Genomic DNA, 17367 nt, shown 5'->3' with positions numbered 1-17367 from the left:
GACTGTCAGTGAAAAGTGGAGACCCAGCCAGGCAAATCGCAAAATTTAAAATGGATGTTTCTGTAAAGAGATGCCAATGAAATGACTCCAGTCTGTCTTTTAGTTATCAAAATTCTTAACTTAAGTGAGCGAACAGTAAGTAGCCTATTTTATTGGCACCAGTGGAGAACATCAGCCATATTCAGGGGAGTGAACATAGTGAATATCTTTATCATTGGGTCAGTAATGCTTTTTTGGTTGTTTTTGGACAATAACTTCCTCCTCCAGGTTAGATAGATGTCATATTGTATTTGTGTCTCACCTTTTTTGTAGGCCTTTTTATATGGATCAGATAACATTGTTTTTATTGATCTGTCAGGTGTCAGCAGAGTAGGCTACCCTAACATTTGTCATAATAAGATTCTGCTAATATAGTGAATTCAAAAAGTATTTCGATCCCTTGACTTTTTCCAAATTGTGTTCCGTTACAGCCTTACTCTAAAATGTATTATAGTTTTTTTATCCTCATCAATCTACACACTACCCCATAATTAACAAGAAAAAAAGTTTTTTAGATTTTTTTTTTGCAAATTTATTTACAAAAAAAAGATATTTACTTAAGTATTGAGTCCCTTTACTCAGTACTTTGTTGAAGCCCCCTTCGGCAGTGATTACAGCCTCCAGTCTTGGTTATGACACTACAAGCTTGGCACAACTTTGTGTGGAGTTTCTCCCATTCTTCTCTGCAGATCCTCTCAAGCTGTGTCAGGTTGGATGGGGAGTGTCGCTGCACAGCTATTTTCAAGTCTCCAAAGATGTTAGATTAGGTTAAAGTCGGGGCTCTGCCTGAACCGGTGAAGATCATTCAGAGACATGTCCCGAAGCCACTCCTGCGTTGTTTTGGCTGTGTGCTTAGGGACATTGTCCAGTTGGAAGGTGAACCATCGCCCTAGTCTGAGGTCCTGAGCACTCTGGAGCAGGTCTTTATCAAGGATCTCTACTTTTATCCGTTCATCTTTCCCTCTGTCCTGACTGGTCTCCCAGTCCTTGCAACTGAAAAACATCCCCACAGCATGATGCTGCCACCACCATGCTTCACCTTGGGGATAGTGCCAGGTTTCTTCCAGACGTGACGCTTTGCATTCAGGCCAAAGTGTTCTTTCTTGGCTTCATTACGCCAGAGAATATTGTTTCTCATGGTCTGAGAGTCCTTTAGGTGTCAAGCGGGCTGCCTTTTACAGAGGAGTGGCTTCCATCTGGCCACTGCCATAAAGGCCTGATTGGCAGAGTGCTGCGGAGATGGTTGTCCTTCTGGAAGTTTCTTCCATCTCCACAGAGGAACTCTGGAGCTCTGTCAGAGTGACCACCAGGTTCTTGGTCACCTCCTTGACCAAGGCCCTTCTCCCCCGATTGCTCAGTTTGGCCGAGAGGCCAGCTCTAGGAAGAGTCTTGGTGGTTCCAAAAGTCTTCCATTTAAGAATGAGGGGTCCACTGTGTTCTTGGGGACTTTCAATGTTGCAGACAGTTTTTGGTACCCTTCTCCAAATCTGTGCCTTGACACAATCCTGTCTACGGACAATTCCTTCGACCTCATGACTTGGCTTTTGCTCTGACATGCACTGTCAACTGTTGGACCTTTTTTTATATAGACAGGTGACTGATTTTCCAAATCATGCCCAATCAATTGAATTTACCACAGGTGGACTCTAAGTTGTAAAAACATCTAAAGGAGGATTAATGGAAACAGGTTGTACCTGAGCTCTGTTTCGAGTCTCATAGCAAAGGGTCTGAATATTTATGCAAATATGGTATTTCTGTTATTTTAACACATTTACAAAAATGTGTAAACCTGTTTTCGCTTTGTCATTATGGGGTATTGGATTTTTATTTAATCCATTTTAGAATAAGGCTGTAATGTTAACAAAATGTGGATAAGGGCAGGGGTCTGAATACTTTCCGGATGAATATAAAGTGTAGTAAAATTGAATGAAATATGTTTGATAGGCCTACTCTACACCCATTCGTGCTGCATTGAAGTATATATTTTTTGCCAACAGTGATGGAGTTAGTGTTAGCTTAAATAATGACTCCATTCTAATTCTCACATTCGGAATAGTAGACTAACTTACATAAGTCTGAAAATGCGAGGATACATGGAATGCTTTATTATAAATGTGCATGTTTATGGTGAAAATGATCTTGCCCAAAGTTGAAACCCACGTGCCGTCTATGTTAAAAGGTAATGCATGTTAAGTGTTATGGCATATCTTTACTAGTCCATGGCCCACTGAGATCATATGAAATGAATAGGGATTCTATATGTAATTCTATGATTACACCTAGGCTATACAAAAAATGAATGTGTGTGCACTTTGGTGTCCCGTACCGGTAAGAAATGTAATCTACTTTCACCCCTGTTCATAACCATATGAGATCTATTTACTCATCTTTATACAGTCTCTCCAGGATTTCACAAGGTTTTTTGTTATTATTGCTGTCAAAAATGCTTGGTTTTGCTGTGGCAGTTCTGGCATTTTGCATGTCAATGTGCAGTGATTTTTGTCCAATTCGTTGTGAAAATGCGCTGAGGAAAAAGGTTTGAGGCGTGGCTTGATTGAACCATATTTTTGATAAATGTGCGCTTATTGGTTTAAATTGTGAGCCCTGTTTTTGTACTGTGTTATGGGTCAGTTTGAGATAATGTTGCATTAGACTTTTATGCGGGAATAGTGCAGTGATTGGTCATATTTACAAGCCCTCCCACAATATGCTGGGAATTTTTGTAACCGCGGAATCCTGGAGGGATTAGATAACACTTGTTTGTTTCATTCTGCCCTCTCTTCAGTTCTTTGTGCCAGATGCCATCCTGAAGGAGAGGCTGGACCCAGAGACCCTGGAGTCCCTGGGACTCATAAAGCAAGCTCATCAGTTCAACCAGAAAATCGTTAAAATCAAGACCAAACTATTGTAAGTGGAGCGGTGACTCATTTTCATCTGTAAAAAAACAAAAATCCTGTAATGGTCGGTGTCAAAAGTCAACAATGTAATAAATTGAATGGTCTGACCAAGTAGCCGGAACTAGAGTAAGCTACTGTTATTCCCAGGTCAGGGCTGGGCTATCCGCCTTGCAGCCTGTGGCTGTAGCATTTAATATGTGACCATTTACCCGATAGGATGTGAGCTTTTCCACAAATGCCAAATGTAATGTCAGCACAGAATGTAGAGAAATTACATCACTTTAGTTGTTTATATTCTCTGACTGTTCATGCACTACCTTGCTGCAAAATATGGTTATTCTTGGCTGTATAGGGTTCTATTACCCTATAATACACTAGAAACACAATAAATAATATCACTTGCGTTCACGCTTGGGCCTAAAGTTTGAAGTTGTTTATCTAATGGTGAGTGGTTGGCCTCCTACGTATTGTTTTCCACTCTGCCCCCTTATAGTTACAAGCAGCAGAAATTCAACTTGCTGAGGGAAGAGAATGAGGGCTATGCCAAGCTGATCACTGAGCTGGGCCAAGATCTGTCAGGCAACATCACTAGCCACATCGTCCTAGAGAGCATCAAGTCCCTAATAGGTATGAAACCCCTAGTCTTTTTCATCACGTTCTCCACTGCCAAGAAGCAGCGGATCCTTGATGCACTCTTAGTCTTGCTGCATTTTTTTGTGATGGCTATGTATAATATCTGTGACTTACAAAGACAGTAATGGAGATACTAAGTTTGGCGGAAGTGCATTTTACAGTTTTTAAATTGAGGATTGAATTGTTGCATGGGACGTTAATATATATATTTTTAGACATTTAGACTCCCAAATGGGGGTTACATTACACATGGCCTTATTTTGTACCCAAGTTACTCAATGTCATCTGTACACCCTTACCCCCTCTCCACCCTGCAGGATGCTTCAATCTGGACCCCAACCGCGTTCTGGACATCATCCTGGAGGTGTACGAGTGTCGCTCTGACCAAGACGAGTTCTTCCTGCCCCTCATCAAGTCCTACATGTGTGAACCCCTCACTCTCTGCCACATCCTAGGCTTCAAGTTCAAGTTCAACCAGGTGAGAGAGCAGACTCCCCACTGTGACTGTCTGCACTCTACAGCCTGTCTGAAACTGGCCGGATATAAACTGTACAAATTGGTGTTTGTGAGGAGCTGCCTGTCCAAGAAGCGGACAAATCCTTAACCAAATCAATAAAAAATACTTCAAGGTCTTATTGATGAACATAAGTCTTGCTCACATTCTCCCTTGACCTGCAAGAATGAGGGGAAATGGTGCAGCCAGACCTGATGTTAATATTAGTTCTGCCAGTAGGGATGTTAACAGTTAACCACAAACGGTCATCATTTAGTGGACATTTTTTATTTTACCTTTATTTAACCAGTCAAGTCAGTTAAGAACAAATTCTTATTTTCAATGACTGCCTAGGAACAGTGGGTTAACTACCTGTTCAGGGGCAGAACGACAGATTTGTACCTGCAACCTTCCGCCTACTAGTCCAACGCTCTAACTACTAGGCTACCCTGACTAGTAGTTATAATAAATTGGCTTGTGTATTTCCGCTACTTGTCATGTATCTTATCACATGTGCACAGAATACAGGCCATTCCACTCTTCAAACTAGGCTCTATCACCTGTCAGACAGTGCGAGAACAGCTCCTCAAAAAGTTGGTACTGGAGTGAATCATGCTTTTATAAGCCCAGTCAGTAAGCAACAAACAACAATTCTAAATGCAATCAGGTGCCAACTCTTTTGTATGCCTAGATTTAAAAATAGCTCGTTTTAATTTCTTAACTCGTAATTAAAGCGTGCCTCCGATTCGATGTGCGTAGAATTTAGTCAACGGCAGGCAGGGTATCAGCATGTCACCCACCACTTTACAATGTACGCTTGTGGCAGTGTAGTTGTTATACCTTGCTTCAAAGTAGCCTAGCCAAAATCCAACCATAGAAATGTGGAGACAATTGTTCCATAAAGACTCATGCCATTAACCAGCAAGGACCCCTGTTCTATTGGTTTTCATATCCAGAAACAGAATCCTAGTCGTATTAGCAACCTGTCCTAGTTGTTGCTATTAGATTCCCCTCTAAGTTATTAGCTGAGATTTTAACCTCTGTCACATGTGACAGACCACCTTGTTAGGTAGTGACCCGCGACATACGCCTAGTTACCTGCAACGGGTCACATATGGAACCGCTCGCATTAGATGCTCTGTTAAGAATGGTGTTTTCCCATGAATTGCATTTTGTCAAATGTTTGAAAACAACTTTTTTTATTAGCTGCTTCATTACAGCAGTTGCATCTTCAGTAATATGCTATAGCCTTTTGACTATAAGACGATAGGCTTGCTATTCTTGCATGTTTTCATGAAGCTCTTAGGAAACATGTCCGTTCCTTGTTTGTATACATAGTATTTTCTGTTGGTCGTGTCATTTTACTGTTTTGGGATTTAAAAAAAAAAACTGTTTAATGAGGGTTGGTCAGCCAGAAGCAAAATTGACCGAAATGTGCATCCCTAGCTGCCAGTCACTGAACTATACACTTTAGCTTCAAGTAGGGGATCAAAAGACAGCAGAGTGAATTTCTCTGATTTGTATTAGAACCCCCCATATCCAATAGCTATTCCTCGGTATGTATTGAGTGTTCCTTGACTGTCCACCTCCTCCCAGGAGCCAAATGAGGAGACTCCCACGTCACTCTACCACATCGCTGCCGCCCTCTTGCATCACAACCTTATAGAGCTGGAGGACATCTATGTGCACGTAAGCATCTCAACTCACACCTACAGAGCATTGTCTCACATAATACAGTTCCTTCTCAACTTCTTCCACGTTTTGTTGTTAGAGCTGAAATTAAAAAATAAATCACTGGCCTACACAGTACTCCATAATGTCAAAGTGGATATTTTTTTGAAATCTTTACAAATTAATCTGAAATGTCTTGAGTCAAAATACAAGTATCTGTGAGGTCCCTCATTCGAGCAGTGGATTTCAAACACCAATTCAACCACAAAGACCAGGGAGGTTTTTCAATGCCTTTGAAAGAAGGGTACCTATTAGTAGATGGCTAATAAAAAGAAAACAGTGAATTTCCCTTTGAGCATGGTGAAGTTATTAATTAGTCTTTGGATGGTGTATCAATGCACTTGAGTAAAACAAGATGCAGTCGTCCTTCCTAATTCAGTTGCCGGAGAAGAGGTAAACCGGTCAGGGATTCCACCATAAGGCTAATGGTGACTTTAAAACATAGTTTAATGGCTGTGATATGAGAGAACTAAGGATGGATCAACAACATTGTAGTTAATCCACTATACTAATTATTCCAAAACATGCATCCTGTTTGCAACAAGGCATTAAAGTAAAACTGCAAAGAAATTAACTTATGTCCTGAATACAAAGTGTTATGTTTGGTGCAACACATCACTGAGTACCACTCTACATCATGTTATGGGTATGCTTGTCATTGACAAGGACTAGAGTTTTTTTATGATTAAAAATAAACTAAATAGAGCTAAGTGCTGGCAAAATCCTAGATGAAAACCTGGTTGTCTGCTTTCCAACAGTCACTGGGAGACATTAACCTTTAAGCAGAACAATAACTTAAAACACAAGGCCAAATATACACTGGAGTTGCATACCAAGAAGACGATGAATGTTCCTGAGTGGCCTATTTACTGTTTTGACCTAGATCGGCATGGAAATCTATGGCAAGACTTGAAAATGGCTGTCTAGCAATGATCAACAACCATTTTGACAGAGCTGAATTAAAAAATAATAATGTGCATATATATTGTCCGGGCGCGCAAAGCTCTTACACTTACCCAGAAAGACTCACAGCTGTAATCACTGGCATTTGACTCAGGGGATTGAATACTTATCTAATGAATGTATATTAGTTTTCTATAAATGTTTTACTTGTGTTAGAATTCTTTAGCACATATTTTGTGTAGATCGTTGACAAAAAAATAAAGACAATTTAAACCCATTTTAATCCCACTTTGTAACACAACAAAATGTGGAAAAAGTAAAGGTGTGAATACTTTCTAAAGGCATATAACGGTATGTGTATATATGTATATAATTTTATATCAAAGATTTGACTAACATTGGTTGTCCTCAGTGCATGCCAGATTGTGCAACATGTGATCCAACAGAGAAATCTAAATGCCTGGTGCTATAAATTGTGACCTGATGTGTGACTGAGCCTGCGTTGCCCTCCCAGCTGATGCCACTGGATGCCAGCATTGTAGAGGAGCACAAGAGAGAAATCACAGAGGCCAAGCAGATCGCCCGCAAGCTCACCATGGTGGTGGTGCCCTCCGAGAAGACTGAGGACAAGGAGAGGGAGAAGGAGGAAGAGAAGAATGACAAGGTAAAGTAATCTCATGTTACACTCGCACACATTTCTACTATTTGAAATGCGTGTCTCCACATTTGGGTAACTATTCCACACTAAAGCACAGGTCTATTTCCACTAAGTGTCCTTCTTTTATCGCCTTGATGAAGCCCAGTCTTTATAAGGCTTCCTCTGTGTGCTGCTGAAGGAAAGGGAAAAGGCTTTATTGTTGTGTGTTAATGAGGTGTCAGTCAGTGTCTTGTCTGAGGCAGGGCTGTGCATACCACCACCGACAGACAGACAGTGATTGATGGGCCAGAGGAGGTCTGTTAGAGTTAAAGCTGCAGCAGCAGCCCCCCTCCCTCCCACACGTTAAAAGTAACGAAGAGCAACACTGAAGGCTTTTGTGAGCCATGTTTCTAAAATAAATTCCGCCTCCAGCCCAAGATCCAGATTGTCAGATTGCATCTGTCATCTGAGTGCCCGCGTCATGCTAATGCTAAATTTAGCAAATAACTGTTTCAATAATAGTTTTTCCAGTGGCTTGAACAAAAAAAATGCAATATTCCAGAACATGCAGCCTGTTTGCAATAAAGAACTAAAGTAAAACTGCAAAGAAATGAACTCTGTCCTCAATACATCATTGAGTACCACTCTTCATCTTTTGAACAGGGTGGTGGCTGCATCATCTTATGGGTATGCTTATGACTAGGGATTTTTTAAATTATAAAAATCAAACAAAATATAGCTAAGTACAGGCAAATCCTAGAGGAGAACCTGGTTCTGTCTGTTTTCCAACACACTGGGAGGCAAATTCACAAACATCTTTCAACATTAAGCTCATAGTTTGACGTAAGTGCTTTTAGTTTTTTATAAAATAGCCTGAAAACATTTACATTACATTTAAGTCATTTAGCAGACGCTCTTATCCAGAGCGACTTACAAATTGGTGCATTCACCTTATGACATCCAAGCATGCGTCTGGGTCTTAACTACTCACGCTCATCCACCTCAAGACAACCAGACAAAAAACCCTCAACCCTCTTGGAACTCGTCACTCCAGTCTATAGGAAGGGGGAAAACAATAAACCCAACATAGGAGGACATCATGTAATGTAGTCGTGGCAGTTATTCCCATTGTCCGGTCTCTTTGTTCTCTGTTTCGTACTTTCCCTACCAGGCAAAGACAGTGCTCTCACTAAGTCTGGTCCCCCTCTGCCACTTGCAGATTATACAGTGTCTTCTTCCACTAAACTTAATTAGTATAATATGCCATGCATCTAAGAACAAATGTACAGTCGTGGCCAAAAGTTAAGGACACAAATATTAATTTTCAAAGTCCGCTGCCTCAGTTTGTATGGTGGCAATTTGCATGAAAAATGAGTGACATTGGATGAGCGGAATATCAGTTTGTCCTCTAGCTAGTTAACTCATCCCACACTCAGCCTCTCCCTGACAACACTGCCTTGTTACTATGCTGTGTCAGTTGGTTGTGTCAGTCACACACATGAATTAAGTGCAGCGTCAGGTACGATGACGGATTTCTACAGTTCCTTGTTCCCATCAAATGCTGCTGGAGAAAATTATGACTCATAGGGCCTCCCGGGTGGTGCAGTGGTCTAAGGCAGCTTTGCCACCAGAGATTCTGGGTTTGAACCGGGCGGCACACAATTGGCCCAGCGTCATCCGGTTTATGGAGAATTTGTCTCATTGCGCACTAGCGACTCCTGTGGCGGGCTGGGCACAGTGCACGCGGACCTGGCCTCTAGGTGTACGGTGTTTCCTCCGACACATTGGTGCTGCTGGCTTTCGGGTTGGATGTGCATTGTGTCAAGAAGCAGTGCGACTTGGTTGTGTTGTGTTTTGGAGGACTCGTGGCTCTCGACCTTCGCCTCTCCCGAGTCCGTACGGGAGTTGCAGTGAGACAAGACAGTAACTACTACCAATTGGATAACACGAAATTTGGGAGGAAAAGGGGGTAAAAATAATAATTTCAAAAACTAATATATTTACAACTTATGATTTACTCACTAGGCCTTGTTTGCAAATCCTCCTTAACCTCTTTTAACGGGCCTGCTTTGTACTTTGTGAGATTCCTCCGTCATAAACCTAAGGACATAGCTGCTCTCAGACTAACTCCTACTGCTGCTCCAAGCTCACCCACACACTCTGCATCTCCCCCTCTACCCTCAGGCTCCTGATAACCAGAAGCTGGGTCTGTTGGAAGCGCTGCTGAGGATCGGAGACTGGCACCATGCCCAAAGTATTATGGACCAGATGCCCTCCTTCTACGCCACCTCTCACAAGGCCATTGCTCTGGCGCTGTGCCAGCTGCTGCATCTGACTGTGGAGCCACTCTACCGCAGGTGCCCGCCTGCTCCCCTGGATTCACTTTGTGCTCTTTGCATATTAGCTGAAGAAATGTACACATTTACCTAAATACAACACGACAACACGACATACACAGCCAGCCAGCCGAAATACTACAAACTCTGTGCCCCGTCTCACCTGTGTTTCCCTTTGCAGAGCCGGGGTCCCCAAAGGGGCCAAGGGATGTTTGTTGAGGCCCCTGAAGAACAAGCGGGCCCCCAGGCCTGCAGAGAGCTTTGAGGACCTGCGCAGGGATGTGTTCAGCATGCTCTGCTACCTGGGGCCCCACCTCTCCCATGACCCCATCCTTTTTGCCAAGATCGTACGCCTGGGCAAGGGCTTTATGAAAGAGGTACATGCCCTAAAGTCAATTGATGCTTTTTTGATCCCCAAAGGAAAATGTATTGGCATACCGTCCTATCCTGGCTTCATCTCACTAATTGTCCTTGTGCTTTCTTTTGTTTCTCCAGTACCAAAGTGAGGGTAGAAATGACAACGTCAAGGACAAAATGGTGAGTTGTCAAAGTAAATTGGACCAAGAAGTGTCTTGAACAGTTTTGTTGTATTAATCAGCAAGAGGAATTCAGAGAATAAATGCAGGTGTACAAGTGTAGACTTGACCGTGAAATGCTTGCTTTCAAGCACTTCCCAACGATGCAGAGTTTAAAAAATATATTCAATAAATAAATAGTAACACAAGGAATAAAATGCACAACAATGGAGTTACAGTGGTGCAAAAAAGTATTTAGTCAGCCACCAATTGTGCAAGTTCTCAAATAAATTCATTAAAAATCCTACAAGGTGATTTTCAGGATTTTTTTTTCTCATTTTGTTTGTCATAGTTGAAGTGTACCTATGATGAAAATTACAGGCCTCATCTTTTTAAGTGGGAGAACTTGCACAATTGGTTGCTGACTAAATACTTTTTTGCCCCACTGTATATGCAGTGAGTACCAGATCATTGTGTAGGATTACGAGGTATTTAAGGTGTTAGATTCTGAACAAACTCAAACGGACCACTGGAAAAGCTAAAAGTAGATTTACCCACTGGGTCATACCCCTGCAAAGACAAGATATGATTACAAAAGCACATATACAGTGCCTTGCGAAAGTATTCAGCCCCTTGAACTTTGCAACCTTTTGCCACATTTCAGGCTACAAACATAAAGATATAAACTGTATTTTTTTGTGAAGAATCAACAACAAGTGGGACACAATCATGAAGTGGAACGACATGTATTGGATATTTCAAACTTTTTTAACAAATCAAAAACTGAAAAATTGGGTGTGCAAAATTATTCAGCCCCCTTAAGTTAATACTTTGTAGCGCCACCTTTTGCTGCGATTACAGCTTTAAGTCGCTTGGGGTATGTCTCTATCAGTTTTGCACATCGAGAGACTGAAATTTTCCCCCATTCCTCCTTGCAAAACAGCTCGAGCTCAGTGAGGTTGGATGGAGAGCATTTGTGAACAGCAGTTTTCAGTTCTTTCCACAGATTCTCATTTGGATTCAGGTCTGGACTTTGACTTGGCCATTCTAACACCTGGATATGTTTATTTTTGAACCATTCCATTCAAAATATCCACAACTCTTTCCTCATGATGCCATATATTTTGTGAAGTGCACCAGTCCCTCCTGCAGCAAAGCACCCCCACAACATGATGCTGCCGCCCCTGTCCTTCACCGTTGGAATGGTGTTCTTCAGCTTGCAAGCCTCCCCCTTTCCTCTAAACATGATGGTCATTATGGCCAAACAGTTCTATTTTTGTTTTATCAGACCAGAGGACATTTCTCCAAAAAGTACGATCTTTGTCCCCATGTGCAGTTGCAAACCTGTTGTCTGGCTTTTTTTTATGGCAGTTTTGGAGCAGTGGCTTCTTCCTTGCTAGGCGACCTTTCAGGTTATGTCGATATAAGGACTTATTTTATTGTGGATATAGATACTTTTGTACCTGTTTCCTCCAGCATCTTCACAAGGTCCTTTGCTGTTGTTCTGGGATTGATTTGCACTTTTCGCACCAAAGCACGTTCATCTCTAGGAGACAGAATGCGTCTCCTTCCTGAGCGGTAATTACAGCTGAGCGGTCCCATGGTGTTTATACTTGTGTACTATTGTTTGTACAGGTGAACGTGGTACCTTCAGGCGTTTGTAAATTGCTCCCAAGGATGAACCAGACTTGTGGAGGTCTACATTTTCTTTTGATTTTCCCATGATGTCAGTCAGAGAGGCACTAAGTTTGGAGGTAGGCCTTGAAATACATCTACTGGTACACCTCCAATTGAATCAAATGATATCAATTAGCCTATCAGAAGCTTCTAAGTCCATGACATCCTTTTCTGTAATTTTCCAAGCTGTTTAAAGGCACAGTCAACTTAGTGTATGTAAACTTCTCACCCACTGGAATTGAGATACAGTGAAATAATCTGTAAACAATTGTTGGAAAAATTATGTCCTTATCGACTTGCCAAAATTATAGTTTAACAATAAATTTGTGGAGTGGTTGAAAAATGAGTTTTAATGACTCCAACGTAAGTGTATGTAAACTTCCGTCTTCAACTGTATATATATTTTTAAAAATATTGGAAGAGAAATTACCGTAAAAAAGACAAGCATTGTAGATGAGAAATTATGGGAATTAACGGGATGCCGCAGGGGTGGTGTGCAAATCCCTGCGGCCTCCATTGGATTAGTCCACTCAGATTGGCGTGAATCAGACACGTGTCTCGTGTACCATACTTTAAAAATATATATGTATTTGCCACTGCTCGACTAAAACAAATCCGTCGACCAACAGCCTATTAACCAAACAATCGACCAGTTGACTAAATGTGGTCAGCCCGAGAATCAAGGCAGGATAAAGTGACTAGGAATCAGGGTTAGGGATACAAATGTCAGCTAGGCTACTTTGAAGCAAGGTAAGACAATCTTCATTATTTGGGGTGAAGTAAAACATTCAGGTATTCAGCGATTATACTACCTCAATCTCACTTTGTGAAGTGGTGGATGAAGCGTTGATGGCCTCCCTACCATTGACTATAGTTTATGCACTCAATTGTTGAATGGGAGGCATGCTTTAATTATGAGTTGAGATTGAGTAATAAAAATAGTAGCTCTTTTAATCGTGCCAATGAAAAGTTAACACGCGATTGCATTTAGAAATGTATTTTGTTGCTTACTGACTCGGCTTATAAAAGCCTGTTTCACTGCAGTAACATATTTGAGGAACTGATCTCGCTCTATCTGACAGGTGATAGGCCACTCGCACCTCAAACTAGGTTCTGTATTTTATGTGCGTGTGATAAATAAGATGAACGACGAGTAACAAATACACACGACAATTTAATTCAAAAAAATTATGCAAATGAATCTATAGATTGATAATCATGACCAGTCAAATGTATTTTCAGCAGCTAACCGATTTTAAATCTTAACTGTTAATATCCCTAATGGATAGATGATGAGTAAAATAAAGAACAGATTAGCAGCTGTGTGTGAGAGCGTGTGGTTTTGTGTGAGTGTGCATAGAGCAGTGCAAGATAGGGTCAGTACAGATAGTCCAGGTATCCATTTAATAAAACATTAATCAGTCTTATGGCTTGAGGGTAGAAGCTGTCTCTGAGCCTGTTAATCCAACCGTTTGCCGGACGTGGCTTGGGTGGCTGGAGTCTTGGGCAATTATTTGGGGCATCTTCTGACACCACCCGATATAGAGGTCCTGGATGGCACTGAGCTCGGCCCCCTTGATATACTGAGCTGTCTGCACAACTCTCTGTAGAACTTTGCGGTCGAGTGCGGTGCACTCTCCACACCAAGCTGTGTCAAGATTCTTTGCAGCTGTAGAACTTTTAGAGGATCCGAGGGCCTTTTTTTTTTTTTTTTTTGGTCCTCCCAAGGGGGAGAGGGGATCTTTGTCCATATAATTTTGTAATTATCCACTCACTGTGGTCTGTACTCTGGTGGTTGATGCGCTCCTGTTCCCTCCTAGGACACATTGCTGAGTTGTTTCCTGAGCATTGCAGACCAGGTGCTGCTGCCCTCGCTCTCTCTCATGGAGTGTAACGCCTGCATGTCAGAGGAGCTGTGGGGCCTCTTCAAACTCTTCCCCTACCAGCACAGGTGAGACACACACACACACATGATCATAGTGGCCATCCAATGGAGATGGCAACGCCCACACTGAGACTGGAGTATGTGGGTTTATGCAACTTGTTCTATTCTCCGACCCTGTTGTGTTCTGTTGGTATTTCAAGGTCCTAATTCCAGGCTGGTCCTGGTGTATGTATTATTAAATATGTCACTGTTAACCCACTCACCTGTGTGCTACCTGTGGTCGTCAGGTACCGGCTATACGGGCAGTGGAAGAATGAGACCTACACAAGCCACCCACTTCTGGTCAAGGTCAAAGCTCAGACTGTGGACAGAGCCAAATACATCATGAAGTAAGTTGCTACGCAGGCCTGGAATTTCTTGATTTTAGGGGCAAGGCCATTTGCCTGTCAAGAGTTGCTCAATCTGCCAGGGCACCAAGGCCATCAACCAAAATAGTCCATTTAAATTGATTTGAAAACTAAAAAACAGTAGCTCTTCTGTTAAGAAAACAACACGATTAGCCTACATGTCAAAGAGTAGGTTATAGACTATGCATATTTGCTACAGGCTCTAGTGTCCACACCGATGCTGACATGAGGTTGGCACCAGAAAATGTAAACTTTCTTTAAATGAGACTTTTAATTATACAGTTCATTTGGAAAGTATCAAGACCCCATTTTGTCCATGTTTTGTTACGTTAGTCTTATTCTACAATTGATTAAACCTACACACAATTCCCCATAATGACAGAGAAAAAAATACATTTTTGCTAATTTATTTAAAAAACGGATCACATTTGTCTCACCACCTGTATTCAGACTTGTGTAGCAAAATGTGAAATGGTGTTGTTTTTTTTACGTTGGATAAAAGTAGACTGAGCTACAAATTGGTATATCATACACTGCATTTCAAATCCAAATCAAATTTATTTATATAGCCCTTCGTACATCAGCTGATATCTCAAAGTGCTGTACAGAAACCCAGCCTAAAACCCCAGACAGCAAGCAATGCAGGTGTAGAAGCACGGTGGCTAGGAAAAACTCCCTAGAAAGGCCAAAACCTAGGAAGAAACCTAGAGAGGGGGTGGCCAGTCCTCTTCTGTTATAATCTCCACCCGGCACAGCCAGAACATGGCCAAGATGTTCAAATGTTCATAAATGACCAGCATGGTCAAATAATAATGATAGAACAGAACAGTTGAATCTGGAGCAGCAGCACGGCCAGGTGGACTGGGGACAGCTAGGAGTCATCATGCCAGGTAGTCCTGAGGCAAGGTCCTAGGGCTCAGGTCCTCAGAGAGAGAAAGAAACAAAATTAGAGAGAGCATACTTAAATTAACACAGGACACCGGATAGGACAGGAGAACTACTCCAGATATAACAAATTGACCCTATCCCCCTGACACAAACTACTGCAGCATAAATACTGGAGGCTGAGATGGGAGGGGTCAGGAGACACTGTGGCCCCATCCGATGATACCCCCGGACAGGGCCAAACAGGAAGGCACACCCCACACACTTTGCCAAAGCACAGCCCCCACACCACTAGAGGGATATCTTCAACCACCAACTTATCATCCTGAGACGAGGCAGAGTACAGCCCACAAAGATCTCCTCCACGGCACAACCCAGGGTGGGGCGCCAACCCAGACCCTCCTAGGGACGGCATGAAAGAGCACCAGTAAGCCAGTGACTCAGCCCCTGTAATAGGGTTAGAGGCAGAGAATCCCAGTGGAAAGAGGGGAACCGGCCAGGCAGAGACCGCAAGGACGGTTCGTTGCTCCAGAGCCTTTCCGTTCACCTTCCCACTCCTGGGCCAGACTACACTCAATCATATGACCCACTGAAGAGATGAGTCCTCAGTAAAGACTTAAAGGTTGAGATCGAGTTAGCATCTCTCACATGGGTAGGCAGACCATTCCATAAAAATGGAGCTCTATAGGAGAAAGCCCTGCCTCCAGCTGTTTGCTTAGAAATTCTAGGGACAATTAGGAGGCCTGCGTCTTACATTTATATTTAAGTCATTTAGCAGACTCTCTTATCCAGAGCGACTTACAAATTGATAGCGTACGTGTAGGTATGTACGGCAGGACCAAATCAGAGAGATGGGTAGGAGCAAGCCCATGTAATGCTTTGTAGGTTAGCAGTAAAACCTTAATCAGCCCTTGCCTTGACAGGAAGCCAGTGTAGAGCGGCTAGCACTGGAGTAATATGATCACATTTTGTGGTTCTAGTCAGGATTCTAGCAGCCGTATTTAGCACTAACTGAAGTTTATTTAGTCCTTTATCCGGGTAGCCGGAAAGTAGATCATTGCAGTAGTCTAACCTAGAAGTGACAAAAGCATGGATTAATTTTTCTGCATCATTTTTGGACAGAAAGTTTCTGATTTTTGCAATGTTACGTAGATGGAAAAAAGCTATCCTTGATATGTTCTTCAAGAGAGAGATCAGGGTCCAGAGTAACGCAGAGATCCTTCATTTTTATTTGAGACGACTGTACAACCATTAAGATTAATTGTCAGATTCAACAGAAGATCTCTTTGTTTCTTGGGACCTAGAACAAGCATCTCTGTTTTGTCCGAGTTTAATAGTAGAAAGTTTGCGGCCATCCACTTCCTTATGTCTGAAACACATGCTTCTAGTGAGGGAAATTTTGGGGCTTCACCATGTTTCATTGAAATGTACAGCTGTGTGTCATCCGCATAGCAGTGAAAGTTAACATTATGTTTTTGAATGACATCCCCAAGAGGTAAAATATATAGTGAAAACAATAGTGGTCCTAAAATGGAACCTTGAGGAACACCGAAATTTACAGTTGATTTGTCAGAGGGCAAACCATTCACAGAGACAAACCGATATCTTTCCGACAGATAAGATCTAAACCAGGCCAGAACTTGTCCGTGTAGACCAATTTGAGTTTCCAATCTCTCCAAAAGAATGTGGTGATCAATGGTATCAAAAGCAGCACTAAGGTCTAGGAGTACGAGGACAGGTGCAGAGCCTCGGTCTGATGCCATTAAAAGGTAATTTACCACCTTCACAAGTGCAGTCACAGTGCTATGATGTGGTGTAAAACCAGACTGAAGCATTTCGTATACATTGTTTGTCTTCAGGAAGGCAGTGAGTTGCTGCGCAACAGCCTTTTCTGAAAATTTGAGAGGAATGGAAGATTAGGCCGATAGTGTTTTAAATAATTTCTGGGTCAAGGTTTGGCTTTTTCAATAGAGGCTTTATTACTGCCACTTTTAGTGAGTTTGGTACACATCCTGTGGATAGAGAGCCGTTGATTATGTTCAACATAGAAGGGCCAAGCTCAGGAAGCAGCTCTTTCAGTAATTTAGTTGGAATAAGGGTCCAGTATGCAGCTTGAAGGTTTAGAGGCCATGATTATTTTCATCATTGTGTCAAGAGATATAGTACAAAACACTTGAGTGTCTCTCTTGATCCTAGGTCCTGGCAGAGTTGTGCAGACTCAGGACAACTGAGCTTTGAAGAAATACGCAGATTTAAAGAGGAGTCGTAAATTTGCTTTCTAATAATCATGATATTTTCCTCAAAGAAGTTCATGAATTTATCACTGCTG

The 17367-nt window shown here is 42.0% G+C and overlaps 1 protein-coding gene across 2 annotated transcripts in view; it reads left to right on the top strand.

Moving 5' to 3' along the window:
* The window catches only part of LOC123998823 (THO complex subunit 2-like), a 69174-nt gene that overhangs the window by 6425 nt on the left and 45382 nt on the right, over positions 1 to 17367 (top strand). For both annotated transcript variants that reach the window (XM_046304020.1, XM_046304019.1), the window contains exons 6-15: positions 2825 to 2946; positions 3430 to 3563; positions 3887 to 4047; positions 5659 to 5751; positions 7211 to 7360; positions 9518 to 9690; positions 9851 to 10046; positions 10165 to 10206; positions 13682 to 13812; positions 14034 to 14135. In XM_046304020.1, the coding sequence (XP_046159976.1) occupies positions 2825 to 2946; positions 3430 to 3563; positions 3887 to 4047; positions 5659 to 5751; positions 7211 to 7360; positions 9518 to 9690; positions 9851 to 10046; positions 10165 to 10206; positions 13682 to 13812; positions 14034 to 14135 (1304 nt within the window). The remainder of the gene's footprint in view (positions 1 to 2824; positions 2947 to 3429; positions 3564 to 3886; positions 4048 to 5658; positions 5752 to 7210; positions 7361 to 9517; positions 9691 to 9850; positions 10047 to 10164; positions 10207 to 13681; positions 13813 to 14033; positions 14136 to 17367) is intronic.

This window comes from Oncorhynchus gorbuscha, linkage group LG16 (assembly GCF_021184085.1).
Source record: "Oncorhynchus gorbuscha isolate QuinsamMale2020 ecotype Even-year linkage group LG16, OgorEven_v1.0, whole genome shotgun sequence".
NCBI classification, from domain to species: Eukaryota; Metazoa; Chordata; class Actinopteri; order Salmoniformes; family Salmonidae; genus Oncorhynchus; species Oncorhynchus gorbuscha.
Note: the sequence above shows the minus strand (reverse complement) of the source record. Positions and strands in the feature narration are given on the sequence as shown.